The sequence below is a fragment of the Hypomesus transpacificus genome, chromosome 26, assembly GCF_021917145.1.
Source record: "Hypomesus transpacificus isolate Combined female chromosome 26, fHypTra1, whole genome shotgun sequence".
In the NCBI taxonomy this organism is placed as follows: Eukaryota; Metazoa; Chordata; class Actinopteri; order Osmeriformes; family Osmeridae; genus Hypomesus; species Hypomesus transpacificus.
The window spans coordinates 1,376,388-1,391,562 of NC_061085.1; the positions used below are offsets into that span (position 1 = coordinate 1,376,388).

Genomic DNA, 15,175 nt, shown 5'->3' on the forward strand with positions numbered 1-15,175 from the left:
ATATAGGTTTGGACCATTTTTACACAGGATTGCCAAATTTCTTCATTTTGATGCAACTGTTTCAACTATGTGAGGCTGCAAAATAGCCTTTCCCTTACCTTACCATTACGTCTTGCAATAAGGGAAAGGACAACAGAACTTTCATTTCATTCTACACCTCACTGTTAGTATCTTAGTAAATGGGCAGCAACAAATGTATGCTTTTTAATCTATGCCATCTCCATAAATAATAAGTACACATAAATATGTAAAATAAATATACAGAAATATCAGTTGTAACATTTCTCTAAAAATCTACAACTGACTCAAGCACACCCCACAATTTCCTCAAAAATTGTACCCTCTGTAGTCATTATTAAATTTAAGCATCTTCTTCTGTCATTGGAGTCTATGGTAGCCCCAAGAACCATATGGTCAATTGTTGTGAAATTTGGCACACTCTTTGGGGACTGTCCCCTCATCCTTTTCACCAAGTTTCATGTCTCCCATTGGAGCACAACAATGTCCCTGGATCAACACAAGTTCAAGGCACACTAAAGCGTCAATTTATATAGATTTCCCGCAATTTTCGGTTTAATCAAAAAGCGTAGACATTTTTCACAGGTCACACATTTTGTCCAATCTTCCCCAAATTGTGCACACATGATCTTCAGACCAAGCCTCACAGAATGTATTGGATGGATTAGATTTTCGTAGCTGTTTGTCAGTTGCAGCCAATCAAAACCTGCAAAAAAACAGCTAAAAAGAAATTGAGGTCATATCTCTATAAATCTTAACTGCATTGACACCAAATTTGGTATAGGGACTGGAACCCCTGTTATAAAGGAGTCCAAGATAGGTTGTGTTAATTAACCTCTAGGGGCTGCAATAAGCAAAACGAGTTTTGGCCAATAACTGTTGATTTGTTTGCCTTCATAAGGTGATTTCTTTGTCCCGTGATATCTTGGGAGAACCCATGTCTGACACATGTTACGTTACCAGCCGGATTGATGCGTCCAAATTGATGCGGCCACCATTCTCAGCAAATTTGGATGGATTCACACCAAACTTGCCATATGTTCTCTGAACATTGTTTTGAGGATGTGTAAAAGTTTTTTTAGGGCGTTTGACCTGCTTGGCCCCTTCATTTCTTTCAACTTAGAGAATGTTATGGATATAATGCAAGTTTGTCACACTTAGATAGTTAATACCCCAGTATGTCAGCCCTCGGGGACCCCCGAAAGGGCAGTGACCTGCATGTTAAAAAGCTCTCACAACAACCACCAAAAAATATATATTTTTGGAGCATCTTCACTGCACGTCCTTGGATCCTGAGCCATACACCTGCCAAATTTCAACTTAAGACAGTGCCCGATTTGTGAGATAATCGAGACACACACACAGATTCCTGCTTTCATAACGTTTTGCTCATGCTAATGTTTCCATCCTTACAGGCAAAATACTTGTTGCACTTGGGGCAAATGAGCATTATCAGTATAGACTAGTGCAGTATAAAGACATTTTCTATCGTTTTAGTTCTCTCCACAATCATCGTCTCTGCGTGTTTGTGCTGCGCAGCATGGTGTTGCTGCAGCAGGCTCCGAGAAGTCTCTGTTCTAGATGGGAATAGCAAAAATGCATCAGAGAAGAATGTGTTAACCTCTTCTGAAACCTTGGCTCGCCGGCAAGCCAGAAATGCTGTGCCCCCCTCCCTCAGTGAGAACGCACACAATTGAAAAAATATTTTTTTTAGACTGCTACACATATGATACCTCGTTGGAAAGCTACGATTCTTGTGCTTCCATTGAAATAAACCAATTCAAGCTCAACATGCAACAGAAAGTAGCGTCAACGTCTTTGTCCGGTGACCGTTCCTTCAACAATGCCAGAGAAAAAAGTTTTACTTACCTACAATTACTTAGGAATGTTTCAGGTATGCACACAACTCATCAAAACCTCATCTGCTTACATTCCCTTGGGTCCAAAGTATCAAACCATGTCGAGTAGTTGTCCAAACAATGAATTATATCCACACAGAGCCACGATCTTACTAACGCTCATAGGAAGAGATCTGGGTCGAGTTCAAAGGCGGGGATAATCTTAAAATGGCCGCTACACTCACTGCTTTCGATTGACTCCAGTTTTGACCAATAGGAGCTTCCATGCCCCGCTGACAGCCCTCTAAAGCCAACCAGGTCTGTGTCCCGCCCCCCCCTGCCCCCACCCCCCCCGCCCCCTCTACACATTTTTTTCTAACTGGCTTCAACTGGCTCTGAAATTAGCTAGTTATCCTTGTAACTTAGTGCTAGCTGTAAATGGCGATACCCCATATGCCAGGTTTTGTGGAGCCTTCAAAATAAAAGTCGATTGCGCAATATGTCAGTGTTCTTTGTGTGCCAATCCTGGGAATCAGATAAAGCACTCCAATGTGTTCATGCTTCAGTTTTTGTGTTTCAGTAATACTAATGAGGGATTTAGCTGTTATATATGATAGTTCTAAGTACCACCTTTCATTAGAGATAGCAATTATACCTTTTTATCCTAAGAATTTGACCTCGGTGAGAAGGGTCATTCTGGAGTCTCCAAAAGGCCCTTTTAGAAAACGCCTGGATGTACTCTTATAAAAACATGTGTCAAATATGAATATATTGTGGTATTATGTTTGACTTTTGATCTGAATTGGGTAAGGCTTCAACCTGTGGTCCAATTCTGTCTTCCAGCTAATACCTACCACCTCCAGTCGCATTTTCAGTAATTTGGATAGTTTTCTATGATATTATTCAAAATCAAGTGAATTGACTACAACCACAAAAAGGAACAACCTGAGGGACTGAAGCCCAAGGAGAACAGAAGTATTTTGGGCTGCTCTCCCAGACTGACCACAGTAGTTATATTATTGTTTTTATAGATTTGCTTTGTATTCCCGCAAAGATTGCGGCTTGTGTTTGACTTGCACTATTGCTTATGTGTTACATTTTATCAATTTTGTTGAGTTATTGTATTTTGTTATTCTGTAGTTTGTATTATTATTATTATAATTTTACTTTATTTTAGTTTTAAATTTTATTTTAATTGAGAAACCACAAAGACTGTGCACGTGTTTTGTTATATGGTTGGAAACTGCAAGTGCAGCTCGGATCTAAGACAGATTCTAGAGACCGCAGATAGAGTGCGGCTTGTCTGGGTTGTTGTGTGTGGAAACTGCAAGTGGCAGCTCGGATCTAAGACGGATTCGAGAGACCGCAGATATAGTGTGGCTTGTCTGGGTTGTTATATGTTTAGAAACTGCACGAGGCAGCTCGGATCCAAGACGGTTTAGAGAGACCGCAGATAGAGTGCAGCTTGTCTGGTTTGTTATATGTTTGGAAACTGCACGAGGCAGCTCGGATCCAAGACGGATTCGAGAGACCGCAGATAGAGTGCGGCTTGTCTGGGTTGTTATGTGTGTGGAAACTGCAAGTGGCAGCTCGGATCTAAGACGGATTCGAGAGACCGCAGATAGAGTGCGGCTAGTCTGGTTTGTTATATGTTTTAGATCTATTACTTTTATCACTTTTATTATTGTTTTTGTTGATTTTATGTAAAGCACCTTGAGCTGCAATTCCTGTATGAAATGTGCTATATAAATAAAGTCTTACTTACTTACTTACTTACTCCAGGCCTCTTCAGGCCTGTGTTTTCAAAACAAAATCTAGGCGGAAATAGAAACGTTCACTTTCCTTGTGTTCAAGCTTCTATATCTCAACACCAGTAGGACTGACGGGTCCTGACAACAAGGAACATAACTTCAGTGTCAGCTTTCAAAAGAGTCAATTTACATGCATCTACTCCAAATGGTTCAAGAACAGCAGTCAATTTACTGTGGGTATGCTGTTTAGGCGTTTTTAGGCACATTTAACAGGTTTCAGAAGAGGTTAATGTTGAAACGGAATTGGTGAGATAAAATTCGAAAGTTAACGTTTATGTGGCAATAGTAAATAGAACATTTATTTTCTTGATTTCTCCAGTAGCGAAAGCAGAACCATTAACGTTGTAGCTCATTGATACTATAGCCCGGGGGTACTCAATAAGCGGACTCCGGTCCGGATCCTGACCCAGGCGCAATACAATTTGGACCAAAGTCAAAATCAACATTCTAATTTAGTCATGATCTAAGCAATCATGACTTAATTGGTGCGTGATTTTGCACTGTAGCCTATATATTTCTTTCCTACTGGATGTGGTTTCTATCTTCCTTGTCCAATCCAAAGGTCCAATCAGGAGCTGTAATAACTGTAATCATCATGACAACTCACTCAACGTTGGCCGCAAACTCTGTGGGTCACGCAGGTTGTGTGCGTCATTCACCACAACGCAGGCTAATCGATTTGGTAACAGTACCTGTTTCTTAGCGAATATCATGGCGTGACAAAACCCGACAAAAAGCGAAATATTGATTCAGAAAATCAAAAATTTCAGACAGAGTGGGCTGACTAGTATACATTTGTGCTGCCAGTGGGGAGCACAAAACCGATGTGTTTAATCTGCAATGAGACGGTTGCTCTTGTCAAAAGTGGTAACGTGAAACGTCACTATGACACAAAGCATAGACACTTTGAACAAAATTACCCCCAGAACTCTGAGGTAAGGGCCAGAAAAATAAACCATCACTGTTCCGGACCCTGGACTGAATGGAAATTTGGTGAGTGGAACTTTTGGGTTTCTAATTGAGTACCCCTGGTATAGCCTAATAATTTTGCTCTGAGGGCTGTTTCATACCATATTTTGGTACCTATCCATTGTTATCCCGCTACAGCAGTGGTGTGCAATCAATTCAACCCAGTCTCGTGATACGTATTGAATCGTGAGCTGAGTGTATTGTTAAACCCCTATTTGAAAGTCACATTTAATGTTTTGAATGTATATGTAACTCAATACTTTTCAATTTTACAGCAGAAGTACAAGCCTGAACTCAATATTTTAATACAAGCATTAACTTAAATGCAAACCACCACATAACTGTAATTGACTGATTGACGGTAATCCTTGACCCAACTAATGCTAAACTTATTACCGTGTTTGATGTTTTTTACTGGGATTAGGACTATCTGTCCAGGTACATGTCGACCCCAAGATCAGTTGCTTATAGAATGACCAACACCCTCATTTTCAAGGATACCACAGCTTGCAGTTTGTGACTTGTACTTTTTTTAAATTTTGTTCATAGATATAGACAAGGTGATGATAAACCTCAAGACTGAAGAGTTTGTCCTTGATGGCCCCCCTCTTCAGTCTCTACAGCAGCTCATACAATGGGTGGGAGACTTTGTCCTATACTTGATGGCCAACCTACCCAATCAGGTAAGGGGATGGCTTTGTTCTGTTGGTGTATTTACTGGTTATGTTTGCCATGGGCAGAACCTGGGATACTGGATTGTTTTTTTAAGAGCAATGCTTCACGTCCTTGGCGCCTGAGCCATACACCTGCCGCATTTCAGCTTCATATAGTGCATCGGTTTACAAACTGGGTTAACTCTCTGCAAACTCTCTTCAGGGGGAACGCGAGAAAAAAAACGGCGCACAATGCATTGTATTTACTATAATCTGGCGATCTAATAAATGTTTAATCTCTCTTTTCTATGAACTTCAGATTGGTTGATGATGATGATTTACTTTATTGATCCCCAATGGGGAAACTGGTTTGCCACCATAGTCTGTACAACATACAAACAGGAATACAGTAACAACATAAAACAAGCATAGTCACTTGTTAGTCAGGGGAGTGTGGTCCACTACCACAGTAAAAATAGAAGGTTAAAACAGGGAATACATAACAATATAACAATACTATGATGTGCAAATGAGCAATGTGCAGTAATACAATCAAATCAATTGATGATTGTTTCAAGTGCGTGCTGATTAGGGCTGAATGATTAATTGCATTTGTGGTTATATCGCGATGTGACAAAACGAGATTTTGTAATCGCAAACGCTGCGATTTTACTTTGGTGCACGTTACACTTTACCTTGACCAGTACGATGGCCTCTGGCTCGACAGAACCTGACACTACAGACACTTTTGCCAATTTTGCCTTTTAAAAAAGATGCTGCGCAGTGTCAAGTATGGTGCAAAACCTGCCTAGCTAACGTTGCTACCTCACGGGGCAACACCACCAACCTAATTCGGCCCTAAAAAAACACCACATGTACGATGCATAGCTAAAATGCTAACAACAGTGTGTCAAATAAGCCAAATAAAACCCGACAGGATCACTGATCGAAATGTTTCAAAGCCTAACTCCATATTCATGTTAAAAATTATTCAAGCATAGCAGCGTTCATCACAAAAGATGATGCCCCTCGGTGATACACATACAGTAGGATCACTATGGCTGTCATTGCCATTATGTTTCTGTTAGATTACTGACTGGATCAGAAATGTTCAGAAAGTGTTTCTTTTTCTTTGAAGATTTAAGATTTTGATGCGTGTGTTCTAAATATTTCCGACGGCTCCCACAGCACAAGTTTTTTTTCCAAAATTGTAGAGCTATCTAGCTTTAGTTAAGAAAGTGCAACGCACATGCTATTAGCCTACGTTTAGCTTTGATTCACCAAAATATTTTCGAAGAGGTACAGGCGGGTATGTTTTCCTTCCTTTGTGTGTTATGTTGCTGACTGGAGATGAGTAGTATATATCTATATTTATTGATAATAAATCATATAATAATCACATATTAAATCGCAATTGCAATATTAGTCAAAATAATCTAAATTAATATGCTTAATTTCTGAAATCATTCAGTTCTAGTGCTGACTACCAATATTCAGTGCACGCATGGCTAATTCACATATTCAATTAGCCCTGTTTTTAACAGAAGCCATATTTAAATATGTTACGGAACGACTGGGCAGGCCGACTTGGTGGAGGTCTAATCCCTCCTCCTGTGTGTTTGCACCAGCCAATTGTGAAGTCTTATTTTTGGAATTACCTGATTATTGGTTCTTTTCAAAATACACAACACATTAACTTCTTCTGAAACCTGTTAAATGTGCCTAAAAACGCCTAAACAGCATAACCAAAGTAAATTGACTGCTGTTCTTGAACCATTTGGAGTAGATGCATGTAAATGGACTCTTTTGAAAGCTGACACTCTGAAGTTATGTTCCTTGTTGTCAGGACCCCTATCAGTCCTACTGGTGTTGAGAAATAGAAGCTTGAACACAAGGAAAGTGAAAGTTTGTTTTGAAAACACAGGCCTGAAGAGGCCTAGAGGTGGTAGGTATTAGCTGGAAGACAGAATTGGACCACAGGTTGAAGCCTTACCCAATTCAGATCAAAAGTCAAACATAATACCACAATATATTCATATTTGACACATGTTTTTATAAGAGTACATCCAGGCGTTTTCTAAAAGGGCCTTTTGTAGACTCCAGAATGACCCTTCTCACCAAGGTCAAATTCTTAGGATAAAAAGGTATAATTGCTATCTCTAATGAAAGGTGGTACTTAAAACTATCATATATAACAGCTAAATCCCTCATTAGTATTACTGAAACACAAAAACTGAAGCAAGAACACATTGGAGTGCTTTATCTGATTCCCAGGATTGGCAAACAAAGAACACTGACATATTGCGCAATCGACTTTTATTTTGAAGGCTCCACAAAACCTGGCATATGGGGTATCGCCTAGCGCCAAGCTACAAGGATAACTAGCTCATTTCAGAGCCAGTCGAAGCCAGTTAGAAAAATGTGTGTAGAGGGGGCGGGGGGGGGGGGGGGGGGGGCAGGGGGGGGGGGCGGGACGCACAGACCTGGTTTGCTTTAGAGGGCTGTCACCGGGGCATGGAAGCTCCTATTGGTTCATAGAGGGTGTCGATCGAAAGCTCTGAGTGTAGCGGCTATTTTAAGATTATCCACGGGTTTGTACTCCACCCACATCATGTCCTATGAGCGATTGTTTGTGGAAGACTGAAAAAATATATATTGGCAAAGGAAGAATGAAGCAACAAGATTGTGGCTATGTGTGGATATAATTCACTGTTTGGACAATTACTCGACATGGTTAGACTTTGGACCTTTGGGAATTACGCAGAAGAGATTTTTATGGGTTGTGTGCATACCTGGAACATTCCGAAGTAAAGGTAGGTAAGTCAAACTTTTTTCTCTGGCATTGTTGAAGGAAATGTTACCGGACAAAGACGTTGACGGTACTTACTGTTGCGAGTTGAGCCTGAATTGGTTTATTTCAATGGAAGCACAAGAATCATAGCTTTCCAATGATGTATCATTTGTGTAGCCGTCAAAAAAATTTTGGGGGGGAAGTGAGTGGGTTCTTACTGAGGGAGGGGGGCGCAGCGTTTCTGGCTCGCCGGCGAGCCAAGGATCCAGAACAGGTTAAACACCTTAAAAGCCGTAGTTTTGCCTTGCAGACTAATTTAAAGATGTTTTTTACAAGCCACTACGCACTGTATGCCTGATGTGAATGCAGTTCAAATAGTTAGTTTTTTTTTTGTTGTTATAGCATTATAGTATTATAACATTATTATACCATATATATATATACTAGAGTTGTCAAACGATTACAATATTTAATCGCGATTATTCGCATTAATGTCATAGTACTGTGTACAGTGTCATAACTCGTGATTATTCGCAATTAATCGCAATTCACATTTTTATCTATTCTAAATGTCCCTTGATTTCTTTTTCATCCATTATTTTTTCAAATTTTAATGCTCTTATCAACATGGAAAAGTGGTTCGGATTCCTTCGTGCAAATGTTTTTTTTTAATTGAAAACAACATTGCAATCGCCTGGCTTTGACGAGCGGGCGGAGAATTCGCAGCTCTGTGCTTGGCCATCAAAATTGTATTTTAGACTCCACCACGTGCCGCGATGATAGCGCAGTTCACAACGACAGAACACACTGATCACTTTCGTCTTGTCAATGGAATCATTTGGCAACCTTTTAAAAGTAAACTTTCCATTCAGAATCTTATTGGCATCCATTTTGGCGTCTGGCGCTGGCAATCAACTCAAAACGTAACGTTAGCCTACTACCAGAGAATGTCTAATATCCGTAAACGGGCTCAAACAGCGGTCTGTTATTCATAGCAACGGTCTGTTATCAGAAAATAACAGACCGCAGAACGTTGGGAAGAAGCCCCATTCAAGTGAATGGAGCTTTCTACAGCGTTAAGAACAGCCGTGTAATAATACTCTTTAGCCGGCTCGCAAGCCCAAATAAGTGTGTGTGGCGTGCCTGTTGTTTTGTTTCCGGTCTAGCTAGATCCGGTGCGGTATTGTAGTTTTTCTAACGTCAGTGGTTGTTGCAACAGAATGTGAAAAAAACTACAAAGTTTGCTAGGTCAAAAAGAGCGTTAATCGCGTGATAAAAAAAATTACGCCGTTAATTTGGGTTTGCGTTAACGCCGTTAATAACGCATTTAACTGACAGCACTAATATATACATACAACCCCAATTCCCAAAAAGTTGGGACGGTGTGTAAAATAAAATAAAAAATAGAAAACAATGATTTACAAATCTCTTAAATCAATTTTGTCACAATAGAACATATAAAACATGTCAAATGTTTAAACTGATGAAATGTACAATTTTGAAGGTCACATGACATGAAAACTTCACTTTATGAGGTTATTTAACATTAATTTGAGTTCCCCTAGCCTGCCTTTGGTCCCCCAGTGGCTAGAATTTTCGATAGGTGTAAACCAAGCCCTGGGTGTTCTTCTCCGCCTTTGAGAAAATGAAGGCTCAAACGCTCTGTTTGGAAAATCTGCTCCTTGTGATGTCACAAGGAGCCTCTGCACAAACAGTATCTTAATTTTATTTTCGCTGGAAATGCGCCGACACAACCTCTCAAAGTTTTACATGTCTGCGCCAAACATTTCAGCCACCACTGTTTCCTTAACTTGAGCCAATACAGAGTTGGCCTTGCTGACCGTCTGAAATTAAATTCTGGATCAGTACTCCTTGGTCCAGCTACAAACCTCGGACAAGTAAGTCAACTAACGCTATATCATTTTGTCATTAGTGCCTATAGAATGGTCAGCTTGCACATCTGGAAAGGTAACATCAATGCTGAAAGGTATATACAGGCAACATTTGCTTGCATCCAGGCGACATCTTTTTTAGGGAAGGCCTTGCATATTTTAGGAAGACACTGTTAAACCACATCCTGCATCTGTTACAACTGCATGGCTTCGTTAATAGAAGAGTCCGGGTGCTGAACTGGCCTGCCTGCAGTTCAGAAATGTCACCAGTTAAAAACATTTGGTGAATCACGAAACGAAAAATATTACAAAGACCCAGGATGGTTTAAGCAGCAATAAACCTGTATCAGACATAAAAGGGACAACATTCCTCTCCCAGCAACTGGTCTCCTCAGTTCCCAGACAGATACAGACGGTGGTTAAAGAAGAGGGGATGCTACACAGTGGTGAACATAGTCTTGTCCCAACTTTTTTGAGACGTGTTGCTGCCATCACAGGGCTCTAGAGTGCGACCAAAATTTGAACGGGTGCGACTAAAAATGTTCCTAGGTCGCACCGGTGCACCTAACCTCCTCGCATCCGCTGCCTTTCCAGGAACGAAGCGTTTGTTTCTTCTTTGACGGAACTCACACTCATGGTTGGATCACATTGTGGTCTAAACTAATCAGAGACAGAGATGGGGCGGGTCTTTGCGTTTGATTGGCTGTGGTCCAGATATTCCTGTGTACACTGCTCCGTGCAGTGTGATTGAAATTACGACCTGAGCAGCAGAGAATCAGTTATGGCAGACCTGGACATTGTATGGCCCGCGGGCCACAACCGGCCCACAGGCTGTCCCAATCCGGCCCACATAAGGTAAATAAAAAATAAAAAATAAATAAATGTGTTGAGAGCTTGTAAATATGTAGTCCTGAAAGACTAGTGATCAGGCGATTTGCATATGTACGCTTGAGCAACCTCACCGACAGGAGAGTTAGCTGTTGGTTAGCCCTCGAAAATGAAAAACGAAAGGTTGATACAGAATGTAGAGATTTTACCAAGACATGGACTTCTAAGTATCTGTTTACTGAGGTCAAAGTCAAAGCTGTGTCCTTAGTTCACTAAGGTTGCTGTGTTGAAGGATTATAATTTGAATCGGGACTAAAGAAAATAATTAACGGGGACATAATAAGAACTTGACTGATTCAGTGGGGGCGGGCTGATGGTTTGCTAGTTGAATTGCAGACCCGGATCATCACCTGTCAGCTGTCCTTCGCATATCCACCTCAGACATTCAGCCAGATTTCGATGCACTTCTTCAAACCCACTGGATTCCTCTCACAGAACAAAATTAACTGAAAAAAAGTATTGCTTTTTGTATGAAGTTGATCAATTGCATATCTTTAACATACTGCAAAACAACTTTTCAGTGTTTGTGAAGATTAACTATTTACAAATAAAATGAAACACTGATGTAAGGATTATTAAAATTTTTGTTATACTTTACTGCTTTTTACAATGGGGGAAAATGAATAGTGAGCAGAATTAAATTCAAGTTATTGTTGATGCGGCCCTCCAACACATTTCAAGTTTCTCATGTGGCACCTTGTCAAAATTAATTGTCCACCCCTGAGTTATGGAGCTGGGCCATGGAGCTAACCCATGGAACTAGGATTTTGATGGTAGGGAAGAGTGTGGCAAGCTGGTTTAGCCAAGGCCAAAGGGCAAGAAAGCCAAATTACAGGTGTTGGCCATCTGAAGGGCATGCTACAGCAAGGGGGGGACCCGCTATAAGACTTTGAGCCATGAAATGTTAGGTCAGTAGCACTTTCTATTTTGAAATGTTTTATTTTGCTTGCAATGTTTTAGTTTGGCAGCTCAGTGAAGCACTTAAGATTTTTATTTTAATTGTGCTTCAAATAAAACCAATACTTACCTACACCTTATTCTTGTTTAAGATCATTTACATAATATATATATATGAATGTATATGGAGCGTAAAAATAAAAGGTGACCTTGAAATTGTGGCGACGCAAGGAAAAATGTGGGTGCACTTAAATGTTGTGCTGGTGCACCTACATAAAAAAGTTAGGCGCACCAGTGCAACCAAGGGAAAAAGCCCTGCATCAAATGTAAAATTACTGTGCAGGACTGTACCTGTAGAAGAACAATCAACAGTAAAATATTTCACAGCGAGTATAAGACTTAACTTTGTTATAACTAACCTACAAGAGCAACAAGTCACTCAATAAGAGTCATTGGGATCCTGGAGGAAACTAACATCAGGTCTAGCCAAGCATTCCTAAGTGCCGTTGTACTCCCGGAACAAGTGCGTCTTGAGCCTTTTCTTGAAGGTGGGGAGACAGTCAGTGTCCCTGATGGAGGTGGGGAGCTTGTGGGGCTAGGCAGGAGAAGAGCTTATGTTGGGACTGTGCCGTCTTGAGCGGTGGGACCACAAGGCGGTTGTCTGAAGAAGACCGTAGGTGACGGGTGGGAGTGTAAGGTTGCAGGAGAGACTTGATGTAGTCGGGTGCAGTCCCGTTCACTGCTCGGAAGGTCAGTACCAGGGTCTTCAATCTGATACGGGCGTTGATGGGTAGCCAGTGGAGAGAGATGAGGAGCGGGGTAACATGGGAGCGTCTGGGTAGATTGTAGACCAGGCGGGCCGCTGCAGTAGTCCAACTTGGAGAGGACCAGTGCTTGGACTAGCAGCTGGGTGGAGTGCTCAGACAGGTATCTCCTGATCTTCCGGATGTTGTAGAGGGTGAATCTACAAGACCGGGAGACTGCGGCAATGTGGGCCGTGAGGGAGAGCTTGTCATCCATGGTAACCCCAAGGTTCCTGGCAGAGGATGAAAGGGCTCACCGTCGCAGATCCCAGGGTGATTGACAGATCGTGGGAGATGGAGGGTTTAGCCGGGATGATGAGAAGTTCTGTTTTGGCGAGGTTCAGCTGGAGGTGGTTCTCGATCATCCAGGCAGAGATGTCTGTGAGGCAGGCCTCAATCCTAGCTGAGATCCCCGGATCAGTCGGGGGGAACGACAGGTACAGCTGCGTGTCGTCAGCGTAGCAGTGGTAGGAGAAGCCATGGGAGGTTATGATTGGTCCAAGTGAGGTGGTGTACAGAGAGAAGAGGAGCGGGTCCAAGGACGGAGCCCTGTGGGACACCAGTGGAGAGCTGGCAAAGGCCTGACAGTTTGCCTCCCCAGGAGAGGTAGGATCTTCCCGACAGGTAGGATGAGATCCACTGAAGTGCAGTGCCAGTGATGCCCATCTCAGAAAGTCTGGAGAGCAGGATCTGGTGGTTAACCGTGTCAAACGCTGCAGAAAGGTCCAGCAGAATGATGACGGATGACCTGGAAGCCGCTCTGGCAGACTGGAGGGCAGTGGCTGAAAGAAGGGCAGTCTCTGTGGAGTGGCCAGTCTTGAAGCCCGATTGGTTGGGGTCAAGCAGGTTGTTCTGAGAGAGAAAGTAAGACAGTTGGTTAGATACAGCACGTTCAATTGTTTTAGAAAAGAAGGGTAACAGTGATACCGGTCTGGAGTTCTGGAGGACGGCAGGGTTAAGGGAGGGTTTTTTGAGTAGAGGGGTAACTCTGGCCTGTTTGAAGGCAGAGGGCAAGGTGCCAGAGGTAAGAGAGGAGTTTAGAACATGGAGCAGAAAAGTTATGATAGAGGGGGAGATGGTTTGAAAGAGAGGGGAGGGGACAGGATCAAGGGGACACGAGGTGGGGCGATGAGAGAGATTGAGGTCAGAGAGCTCTGCCTCGGACAGGGGAGAGAAAGAGTTTAGACATTTAGTTGGGTCAGTCATGGAGGGTGAGGGGGTAGGAAAGGTGGGTTTAGAGAACCGACTGCTAATGTCGGCGACTTTTCTCTCAAAGAAGGAGGAGAAGTCGTCTGCTGTCAGGGTGGAGGGAGGGGGTGGGGGAGGTGGGTTAAGAAGGGTGGAGAAGGTAGAGAAAGGTTTGTGGGGGTTTGAAGCAGAGTAAATGTTGTTAAGAAAGTAGAGGGTTTTAGCACCAGTTATATGAGAAGAGAAGGATTTAAGGAGGGAGTGATACTTATCAAGGTCCAGACCGTCTTTGGACTTGCGCCATCTCCTCTCAGCTGCTCATAGGGTGGACCGTTCTTCACGAATAACATCCGTAAGCCACGGGCAGGAGGGAGAACATCGTGCAGGCTTTGTTGACAGGGGACAGAGAGAGTCAAGTGATGCAGTTAAAGTGGTTAACAAAGTGTTGGTGGCAGTGTTAGTGGGGTGGGACGAGAACTCGTCAATGGGAGGGAGGGAGGATGTTAAAATAGAGGAGAAATGGGAGGGGGATAGGGAGCGGAGGTTGCGCCGGAAAGTTACGAGGGGAGGGGAGGTAGGAGGGAAGGGGAGGTAGGAGGGGTTGGAGGGAGAGAGACAGAGAATTGGATAAAGTAGTGATCAGAAATGTGCAGTGGGGTTACAGAGGTTAAGTCAGTGATACAGTTACGTGTCAGGACGAGGTCTAGCTCTTTGCCTGCCTTGTGGGTCGCCGGTGTGCTCAGCAGCGTCAGGTCGAAGGAGGTCAGGAGAGACAAGAAGTCGACAGCCTGCGTTCCTTGGAGGTGGATGTTGAAGTCCCCGAGGACTATCAGGGGGGTTCCATCATCCGGGAGGACGCTGAGGAGCATGTCCAGCTCCTCCACAAAGTCGGCTAGCGGTCCTGGTGGGCGATAAAGAACAATTAAGCACAGTGTTTCCCACACATAGACTAATTTGTGGCGGTGCGCCACAGAATCAACACCGGCCGCCACACATTGCGTTTCGTGAAACATTTCTTTATCGCTATTTAGGTTAAAACACGCAGCGTATTCGTTCAGCTGCATTTCCTTTCCCCTCCCTCCGTCTCTCTGTCACTCCTATGCACAGTCACAACGTCAGCACACGTTAGCAACAATGCATACATTTGCCGTTCTAGTAAGACTGAAAGCTATATCAGCGAGCTTTCAGCATTAGTGCCGTAGCTAAAAGTCAAGGAAAGTTGAGGCTACTTTTCGCTAGGTACCTTACTCGAAGGTTCCCCTTCGTTCTTTTGGTGAGAAGTCTCAGGAGCTAGCTACTTACCCGGCGTCCTGGAGCCGACCAGTTAAATAGTTGTTTAGCACTAGCGTGGCTACATGCATAATGCAGAAATGATATATTAGTTGTTGTTAATTTTGTGAAGGTGTGAATAATCTATAATCTATATT

At 42.7% G+C, this 15,175-nt stretch overlaps 1 protein-coding gene across 3 annotated transcripts in view; it reads left to right on the forward strand.

The window, feature by feature from the left end:
- Window positions 1–15,175, forward strand: part of med16 (mediator complex subunit 16) — a 102,308-nt gene that overhangs the window by 61,091 nt on the left and 26,042 nt on the right. For 2 of the 3 annotated variants that reach the window (XM_047049371.1, XM_047049372.1), the window contains one exon: window positions 5,186–5,319. The exons of the other annotated variant lie outside the window; for it this stretch is intronic. In XM_047049371.1, coding sequence (XP_046905327.1) covers window positions 5,186–5,319 — 134 coding nt within the window. The remainder of the gene's footprint in view (window positions 1–5,185; window positions 5,320–15,175) is intronic. 3 annotated transcript variants of the gene reach the window in all.